The sequence below is a fragment of the Agrilus planipennis genome, unplaced genomic scaffold, assembly GCF_000699045.2.
Source record: "Agrilus planipennis isolate EAB-ADULT unplaced genomic scaffold, Apla_2.0 scaffold6, whole genome shotgun sequence".
Classification (NCBI taxonomy): domain Eukaryota; kingdom Metazoa; phylum Arthropoda; class Insecta; order Coleoptera; family Buprestidae; genus Agrilus; species Agrilus planipennis.
Genome location: NW_020439302.1, coordinates 2,212,829 through 2,223,194, shown reverse-complemented (window position 1 = coordinate 2,223,194; position 10,366 = coordinate 2,212,829). Strand labels below are relative to the sequence as shown.

General features: G+C 33.0%; 1 protein-coding gene across 1 annotated transcript in view; it reads right to left on the bottom strand.

Annotated features, from left to right (window-relative positions):
• LOC108744425 (UDP-glucuronosyltransferase 2B13) overlaps positions 1 to 1,265 on the bottom strand; it is a 35,688-nt gene extending 34,423 nt beyond the window's left edge. Inside the window, exon 1 of the mRNA XM_025978399.1 lies at positions 643 to 1,265. Coding sequence (XP_025834184.1) covers positions 643 to 1,247 — 605 coding nt within the window. The 5' untranslated portion in view covers positions 1,248 to 1,265. The remainder of the gene's footprint in view (positions 1 to 642) is intronic.
• Between the last annotated feature and the right edge of the window lie 9,101 nt (positions 1,266 to 10,366).

Sequence of the window (10,366 nt, the reverse complement as noted above, 5' to 3'; positions counted from 1 at the left end):
AGTACTGTATGAAAATAAATAAAAGTAAAATAAAAATACTGGTATGCTAGGGAAGAAAAAGTAGGGAAAGAGCGAATTTAAAGATAGGAGACGAAAAATTAGAAGTGGCTGATTTTAGGTATCTAGGAAGTCAGATAAGTCAGGACGGAAGAAGTAGTAGGGATATAAAGCAGAGGATAGCGCAGGGTCGAATCGCCTTCAATAAAAAGAAATCACTTCTATGCTCGCGAAAAGTTTAGAAGTGTTTTAAATGTGGTGTTACAGGCGAATGATGAGGATACCGTAGATAGAGAAGGTTAGAAATGAAGAGGTATTAGAAATAATAGGAGAACAGAGGATTCTATGGATGTCAATAAGAAATAGGCTAGATAGGGGGGTAGAGGTAGATCTAGATTAGATTACTGTTCACAAATAGTTAAGAATGCGGGTTGTTCTAGTTTTAGGTAAATGCGAAGATTAGCTCAGGATAGTAAAGAGTGGAGGTGCATGTCCAACCAGTCTTAGGACTGACGACCTTATGATGATGATGATGAAATGCATCCCAATAAGGACACAAAATGCCAGAAATAATTCGAAAATTTTGTTAAGCATTTAAATCGTAGCAATGAATCAACAAACTTACAGAAATAATTAAATACATACCGTAGAGTGTAGCGGATCTGCGAATATGTTGATATAAGCCTTTCCCAAAAAGAAAGACGCCTACCATATCCCAGCATACTGTCAGGATTTAGAACGGGATGTAAGGGATTCCCAACAGCCATAGATGCGGTGGACATGTCAGGTAAAGACAACATGCCCACCCAAGGAGCGTTAAATTTATATGCAAAACCATATGCAGGGGCACAAAACATCTCAGATATTACCAAATCAAAATGTGAATTATTATCCTTAAGAATCTTCATAACGTCGGGATAATTCAATTGGCTTTCAAATATAGGTTTTATGAAATAATCTACAGCTAATTTCATTTGCTGATGCGGTAGAAAATGACTATTGTCTATAAATGCTTGCAAGGAAAAAATACTGTACGAATGACTGACGTCGATCTCTGTAAGATTCGTCAAAGTCGGATCCTTCAAAGGATTAGGAGTGACCACGGTCACTTTATGGCCTCGCAAAGACAGTTCTCGCCATATCGGCTGAAACACCACTTGATGGCTTATTGATGGTGTACTAAATATTGCGAAAATATTAGCACCACTTGCCACGTTGACGATAATAAAGAAGCACACTGACCTAAACATTTCTACACACACTTCTAAACTTGACTAGTGAAAACGTTAGGGCGTTTTTTTTATATAAATATTTAGTGTATCGCAAAAAAAATTACACTACATCATTTTGAAGATCACCTTGTCATTTTGTCTTATCAATCATGCCCTGAAAAATGATAGGGTCAGCTGACAAGGCGGTTTCGAGAACGAGACGTTTCTATAAGAATACGAGGAGTATTTAAAAAAGCTGTGAAACATTGCGTGTGTTTATAATCAGTTTTAAATTGACGTACGTAGGGGATTGGAAACAATAATGGTTTGCGATATATTTTATGACAATTATATGGCGATAATTTTACAAAACATACGATGAGAACGTCGTGTTAACTTCCGGTATAAGCGCAAATGCTACATATAGATGCCGTTATTTTAATTGAGGATTAACGCTATTGTCGAAATTTTCAAAATTCGATTCGAAGTAGTTTCCGATATATTATAATGGGTGGTCACCATGAGATCTAATCTAATGACAAAATTCTACCTTAATTGCATCCAACCGTGATTGGACGATAACTAAACTTTGTCCCTAAATCAATGCCAATCGAAGAAATAGATCTGCACTAAGATTCGATTAAATAAAAACGCCACTGTTCGTCCAGTGCAATCATGTTGTCTAATTCAATGGCTTCTTGTATCAAGCTGAATCAAAAAGTTTATGAGCCAAATGTATATCGATTTCTATTAGATTGGTTGAAGTCAGATCCTTCGTATAAGAATCCTTGATTATAACGGTGACATTAATATAACCGCGAAGAAATAATTCTTTTCATATTTTTTTATTTAGTAGTTGATGACCCGTGGAACAAGTCGGAGCAATAGTTAAAACATTGGCAATATCCATGAGTTTTAGGGTCAAACTCATTAATACAACTACACAATTGAAACCCCAATTAGAAGCTTCTACGTTTATTACGCTTTATTCTTGAATAATAAATTATAATAACATAATCTAGTCTTACGTTACAGTTTTCTTTTTTTCTAATTCGAATTAAGAAATCAATTAAAATCTTAAATGCANTTTGTTGAACCAAAAAAAAAATGTATTCAATTGATAAATGTCAAAAAATTGAAAATAGTAAACGTTTTCGATATGATAATTGTTTGATGATAATTTTTTGAATTACACGAATGTCGTATCTATTTATTAGGTATGATTTAAGTACAAATAAAATTTTTCAAATTTGGGAGTCATACACCGATCCTTTAATACCTTTACAGTTACTCTGTATACTACGTATCTAAATTAATATACTAATAACAGTATTAACATTTTAAAATTTTTGCTTGTTTATTTTAACGAAGTTATAAAAAATTGCAAATTTAAAGTTAGATTCTGTTGATAAAAGTCGAACTGTCGCAAATAGAGTGATGAAACGAATTTGATTTTGAAACTTGAATTAGAAGCTTCTACCTTTATTTAACTTGCTTTCCTAATAATAAATTCTAGTAATCTAATCTTATGTTAGAATTTTCCTTTTTTTTCTAATTGGAATTAAGAAATCTTATAAAATCCTTAAAAATGCATCCTAATTTCGCGTCTCGAATACAGACAAAAAATGGTGAACATAGTCACCTGACTGTCTTATTTGACTCCAGTCAAGTGTTTCGTTAATTGTATTGTCTTTTAATAAGTTATTTACCTACAATAATTTTAATTTGTAAGAAGGTGTATGTTACAGTGTCTAAAATTTTATTTTATTTTTTTAACGATAACTAAACCAAACGATCAGATTAATTTAACAAAAGTATATAAAAAAAGTCATTGTTTAATGCTTGAAAATGACCTAGTAGAGAGAGTGTCACATTGACTTTATAATTCGACGAAAAAAATCCCAAAAAAACGTGCCTATAGATCGAAAAACCAAAATTGGTTTGATAGAATATTTAAAATAGGAAATATTTTAAATCCCATCCTTAAACGAATGAACCTAAAGAAATAAATATGTACATACCGTAGAATGCAGCGAATATGAGCATATGTTGATACCACCCTTTGCCAGAAAGATAGGTGTTTACCATATCCTAGTCCGCCTTCCGGATTTATAACAGGATGCAGGGGATTCCCCACAGCCATAGCTGCTGTAGATACGTCAGGTAAAGACAGCATCCCCACCCAAGGAGCATTAAATTTATATGCAAAACCGTAAGCAGGGGCACAAAACATTTCAGAAATTACCAAGTCGAAATGTGCATTCTTATCCTTAAGGATTTTCATTACGTCGGAATAATTCAATTGACTTTCAATTATGAAATCCTTGAAATTATTGTGTCATCTTATCACCAAGAAAGAAAACTTAATAAAGCAAGGGAAGTCTTCTAATATGAAGGCAGCAGCTACAGATGTCAAAAATTCGTCAAAATTAGAATTTGTGGATTGATTAATAAATTGATTGAAAGATCTAATGAACATCCTGGAAAACAAATTGTGATTCAAAGTAANTTTGCGATATATTTTATGACAATTATATGGCGATAATTTTACAAAACATACGATGAGAACGTCGTGTTAACTTCCGGTATAAGCGCAAATGCTACATATAGATGCCGTTATTTTAATTGAGGATTAACGCTATTGTCGAAATTTTCAAAATTCGATTCGAAGTAGTTTCCGATATATTATAATGGGTGGTCACCATGAGATCTAATCTAATGACAAAATTCTACCTTAATTGCATCCAACCGTGATTGGACGATAACTAAACTTTGTCCCTAAATCAATGCCAATCGAAGAAATAGATCTGCACTAAGATTCGATTAAATAAAAACGCCACTGTTCGTCCAGTGCAATCATGTTGCTAAAAATCCGAAGAAGAATCAAAAAGTTTATGAGCCAAATGTATATCGATTTCTATTAGATTGGTTGAAGTCAGATCCTTCGTATAAGAATCCTTGATTATAACGGTGACATTAATATAACCGCGAAGAAATAATTCTTTTCATATTTTTTTATTTAGTAGTTGATGACCCGTGGAACAAGTCGGAGCAATAGTTAAAACATTGGCAATATCCATGAGTTTTAGGGTCAAACTCATTAATACAACTACACAATTGAAACCCCAATTAGAAGCTTCTACGTTTATTACGCTTTATTCTTGAATAATAAATTATAATAACATAATCTAGTCTTACGTTACAGTTTTCTTTTTTTCTAATTCGAATTAAGAAATCAATTAAAATCTTAAATGCATGCAAACTTTGCGACTCAAATCGTCATCATCTTCATAAGGTCGTCTGTCCTAAGATTGGTTGGACATGCACCTCCACTCTCTCCTATCCTGAGCTAATCTTCGCATTTCCCTAAAACTAGAACAATCCACATCCTTCACTATTTGCGAAAAGTAATATAATCTAGGTCTACCTCTATTTCTCTTAACTCCCGTTTCTGCCTCTAAAATGCGTCTGACTAGACCTTCATGCCTGAGAAGGTGTCCTACCTACCTACTTCGCCAATTTCTTATTGACTTCCATAGAGTCCTCTGTTATCCTATTCTTTTTGATACCTCTTCATTTTTAACCTTCTCTATCTAACCTTTTATTTTTCGCAACGTTTACCGTCTATGTTTCGCACCCGTACACCACCACGCTCCAAACATACACCTTTAATAATCTTTTTCGAATTTTTAAATTAATTGTTAGCGAACATAGAAGTGACTTTTTTTTATTGATCTATCGATATCCTGTACTTTAAATCCCTACTACTACTTCTGTCCTGACTTATGCCAAAATGCCAATCTCTTAAATATTACAAACGAATGAACCCAAAACAATTAAAAAAATACTTACCGTAGAATGTAGCGAATCTGTGAATAGGTTGATATCACCCGTTCCCAGAATGATAGCTGCCTACCATATCCCAGTAAACTATCAGGGTTTAGAATAGGATGTAGGGGATTCCCCACAGCCATAGATGCCGTGGATAAATCTGGTAGAGACAGCATTCCCACCAATGGAGCGTTAAGTTTGTACGCAAAACCATAAGCAGGAGCGCAAAGCATTTCGGATATTACCAAATCGAAATGTGAATTTTCATCCTTAAGGATATCCATTACGCCAGAATGATTCATTTCACTTACAAATACAGGTTTTGTAAAATAATCTACACCCATACCCATCAGTTGGTCTGGTAGAAGGTTGCTGTTGTCTATAAATGCTTGCAAAGAAAAAATACTGTACGCATGACTAACGTCGATCTCTGTAAGATTTGTCAAAGTGAGATCTTTCAAAGGATTAGGAGTGACCACGGTGACTTTATGGCCTCGCAAAGACAGTTCTCGCCATATCGGCTGAAATACCAGTTGATGGCTTATAGATGGTGTACTAAATATGGCAAAAATATTGGCACCACTAGCCACATTGGCGATAATAAGGAAACACAATAACCTGAACATTGTAAACTTTTCAACTTAACTACGAATGCGTTGAGGCTTTTTTATAGAAATACATAAGTAGGGTATTACAAAAAGTTTATAGTACTTGTTGTTTTGGAGATCACTTTACTGTCATTTTGTGTATTCAAATAGGCCTTGAAATTTAATGATATGGCAAAACCGGTGATTTTGTAAACGAAACATTTCTAAAAGAATACAGGGAGTTATCAGTTTAAAGCTGTCATGAAAAGGGCATTGAAAACAAAAAAAATGTTTGAGATATGCCTATGAAATTTGTGTGGCGATAATTTGTTGACATAACCTCGTATGTTTTTCTTTTCTCTAATTAGGTAGTTACGCATGTTATAGGATTTATCACTTTTGATGCAAGTCATACGAAAATCCTTTAATACTTTTACAGTCACTCTGTTTACTTAATTACGTGAATTATTTTGGTTATTAGTTTATATCTTCACTGTTTAAGGTTTTTGTGAACTTTTAAATATCTGCTATAAATATGGCGTTGTTAATCTTGCGATATGTTCGTTAGTTTTTATGTATGTATAAAAAGTTGCAAGGTAGATAGGTCTATAATCAACATCAGAAGGTCGTCAGTCCAAAAACTGATTGGACACACACCTCCACTCCTTCCTATCCTGAGCTAATCTTCACATTTCCCTAAAACTGGAACATCCAACATCCTTAACTATTTGCGAACAATAATCTAATCTTGGTCTACTTCTACTCCTTTTTAACTCCTATTTCTGCCTCTAATATGTCTCATGCCTGAGTAGGTGTCTTACCAACCTATCTCGCCTATTCCTTATTGACTTCCATAGAATCCTCTGTTCTCCTATTCTTCCTAATGCTTCATCATTTCTAACCTTCTTTATCCACGGTATCCTCATCATTCGCTGGTAACACCACATTTCGAACGCTTTTATCCATAATAAGAAACACATTTTGCAGTTACGTACTACATACAAAATTAGTTGAACTATAAAAAATGTGTTCAATTGATAAATGTGAGACCTTGCCAAGTATTATACGATAAAAATGAAGTTGAAGTTCAAAAACTCATAACAAGGAATATTTTCGATTACATATATTATATAAGTGTAAACACTAATGACCTAAAGAAAAAAACCAATAATAATAATTAACAAATTATCGAGGCAGTTGTTTTTCCTATGTATACTGTAAGGATAGGATTATGGCAGACCATAAATATATTTAATTTTGTCCCTTTTGCGAATTGGAGGACTTGCCCTGTTCAAGACAAGAGGAATGGTGTGATTGACGAAGTTCTGTTGGATTACCTGATCTCAATCACTGATGATGTCATACGATAAGGAGTTTAGTTCACTTGGAAATTAGGCATTTGATATTGTAATATGACACCCCCCCCCCAGCGGGGACTGTCTCAGGAGGTGTTTGTTGTTGCTTTGAAGTAGAGGGTAGAATTGTCCCTTTTTTTTGGTTGAAGAACTTGTTTTATCAATCGTGATTCCTATCATCCGTTGTATTTTTTTGCTGTATATCGATAGCGTTGAGGGAAGTTGTTTCTGTCTTTTTCCTATTTTTACGAAATAATACTGCTTGTCAATGTTGAGTATCATTCTCTGTCATGTGGACCATTTTTGGTGGTTGTTTTGGATGGCTTTCCTAATATTTCGTTAAATCTTCTTGTTGGATGACCTGTGTAGAAAGTGTAATGTGCAATTTTTGATGTTGTGTCCTTGAGGATATCCGTCATATACAGATTGAATAAAAGAGGGACCAGAATTGATCCCTGTGGAACACCCGTTTTTATTGGACGTTTGCTAGATTTGTTGTATACGATCTGGTATATCTTCACACATTCTACTGAGTTGGTGGACGATACATAACTATTCTGTAAAGTCGAACTGATGATGTGGAATTAGTTATTAGGCGTTTGTTTATTTTAGGGGCTCGTTGTAAATGCACCTTTCTATTACTTTGCTTTCTCGCGTTCTTTATATCTTCGATGGATGTCGCTCGTACGTGGCATCATTATTGGGGGCCTATTTAGGACATGCTAAACTGCTGTTTGTGGAAACGGAGAAATGTCACATACGTCGCATTCCAATGAGTTTGAAATCCATAGAAATCAACCCATAAAATTTTGATCGTCGACCTAAGTACGACCCTTACATATCCGAAGGATATCCACTTCATACTTATCAGTTTGTGAATTAATCGTCAACCAGAATATCTTTTTACAATCGCATACCAGACAATATTCCACGTACATGAACGTCCTGATTAGCCTACTTAACGTGGAAAGAAATAGTCAGATATAGATAAGAATTATATATATTTATTACAGTGGATATATTTCCTTAATCTATGCTTCACCCACGTGCCCTAGTCGCACTCAATCACGTGCTTCATTTCGTTAAATTTTAAGTTTACAATTGCGCAAACATGACCTTATCTTTATTAAATTATTAAAGCATTTCATGACAAAGCATTTCAATTTTAATTTACTTTAAATAAAAAAAAAACTAACTTCTACACGCAATTTAGTCCACGAAAAACAACTTCTCATTGTTTATAATAAAAACAGTTGTTGTGACCAACAGTAAACAATTGGAAAAAATAGCCTTCTCTTCGTGTTTGGGAAGTCCCATTGAAATCGATTCAACAGTTTCAAATATTAAACATTTAAGGGTACTTTATGACTTAATACTGTACAAAGAGCCATTTAGGCACAGAAAAAAGTTATTTCGATATTACAGACTGACTTCAATTTTATTTATATGTGGGGCTATAGATAAAAAAAAGTAATAAACATATCGATTTAAACAGTCTATAAAAATGTAATTGTTTTGATTTTGTTCCAGTTTTTTCTATTATTTCATTGAAATGGAGCCAGTTTTATTTATCGTCTTCATTCTTTGTATATTGCATTTGTTGGCACAAAATGCAAAAATAAATATTAATGACACGTTTTCTCGTTTTTTTTAGAGCAGTCTTATTGTTTAAACGATTATTATGTACACACAATGAAACTTTATTTGTATTGACTACAAATGAATACGTTAAACTTGACCCTATGTCGTGAAGGTTGCTACTATATATTAGATATTTATTCATCGCAATATGTTTATCACGCATTCACACTTTAAGTTAACAATAACTAAATAAACAAAGTCATTTGTGGTATCATCAATCGAATATTAGATATGATAATAAATAAAAATCATTTTTCCAGAAATCTGGAATTTTCATAAATAAATATTATTCGTTCGTAATTTTACGTAATAAAAAATTAAACAGTGTTAGTATATGTAAATTTTTCNAAGTTTATGTGCTATATCATATTGTCATTTTGTCTGATCAAACAGGCCTTGAAATTTAATGATATGGCTCAACAAAAGCTTTCCAGAATCAGACATTTCTAGAGGAATACAGGGAGTTCTTAAAAATACTGTAAAAATCCATTTGCTTATAATTAGTTTCAAACCTGTCGGAAATAAAATAAGATATTGAAAAAAACAACACAGAATATTCCACATTCGAAATTTGTTGAACCATAAAAAAATGTGTTCAATATCAATTCAATCGTCCAACTGTAGTAAATGAGGTGTTGAAAATGAATAAGATTGCGATACATGACAACTGGATAGTTTTGCCATTATTTTCCCTAAAATGTACCCACAAAGGTAATTTAACATTTACATCATCTAGCAGAAATAAAGCAATTGAAACAATAGTTCATAAAAATTTCTTAACAGTAGCATCAATCAAAACGATTTCAGAAAGCAAATGTCATAATTTATTGAAACGTCCTCGTATATACAGGGTGGCTCGAGAAGTACCTTCGCAATATGATCATTAAAAAAAGATTTTGTGATATTTTAGCATCATGAAAAACATTTTCCTGGAAGTTTTTTCCAATTTGACCCATTCTTAACTGTGGTACAATTTCTTTTTTAGGAGTTTTGCCACAATAAGCATATTGCGTACTTTTTGGGCCACTCTGTATATGACCGTTCAGTTACGTATTATAATTTAATTACAACGAATATTTGTCACTTTTGCAAGTTATATAGCAATATAGTCTAATACATGTTTACTTAAAAAAAACTTTGCGAATGATAACGGTCCAAGTTTGCCGTGTAAAAAATGATATTGTTAGTATTTTTATACCTAATTAAATATCGAAATTATCCTTCTAATTAAATATATGATGCAGACGTGTCTTTGAAACTATTTAAACAAATTACGGCATTATCGTTCTGCCACGTGAAATATGCGAGAACGAGACGCTGTGAAAACAAATACAACTTTATAATTAGTTTGTAATTAGTCTGGAACCTATTGTTACTTAGTAGTAGTAGTAGTAGTACATATTCGTAGGTAGGTACACAAAAAAAAATATTTTGAAGTATGGAAAATTTTACCAAAAATATTTACTGCGAATAAGTGTCTTACTTTAACTCGGAAAAATTTATATCAGAAACTGAAAACTTCAAAATTCTCAAAATCGTTACATGTATGTACAATAGGATTACCAATATGAGGAGCTGAACAAAACAAAAAAAAGTCAAATTGTAAGACTTTTGGGTTAATCAAGAAGCTAATCGAAGGACTTAATCATTGATGAAGTTCAATTCGTAAGCAATGTATTACAAGAAACAAACCATTACTGAAAGTGGGATATATGCATGAAATGACTGATGGCTTATTGAAGAA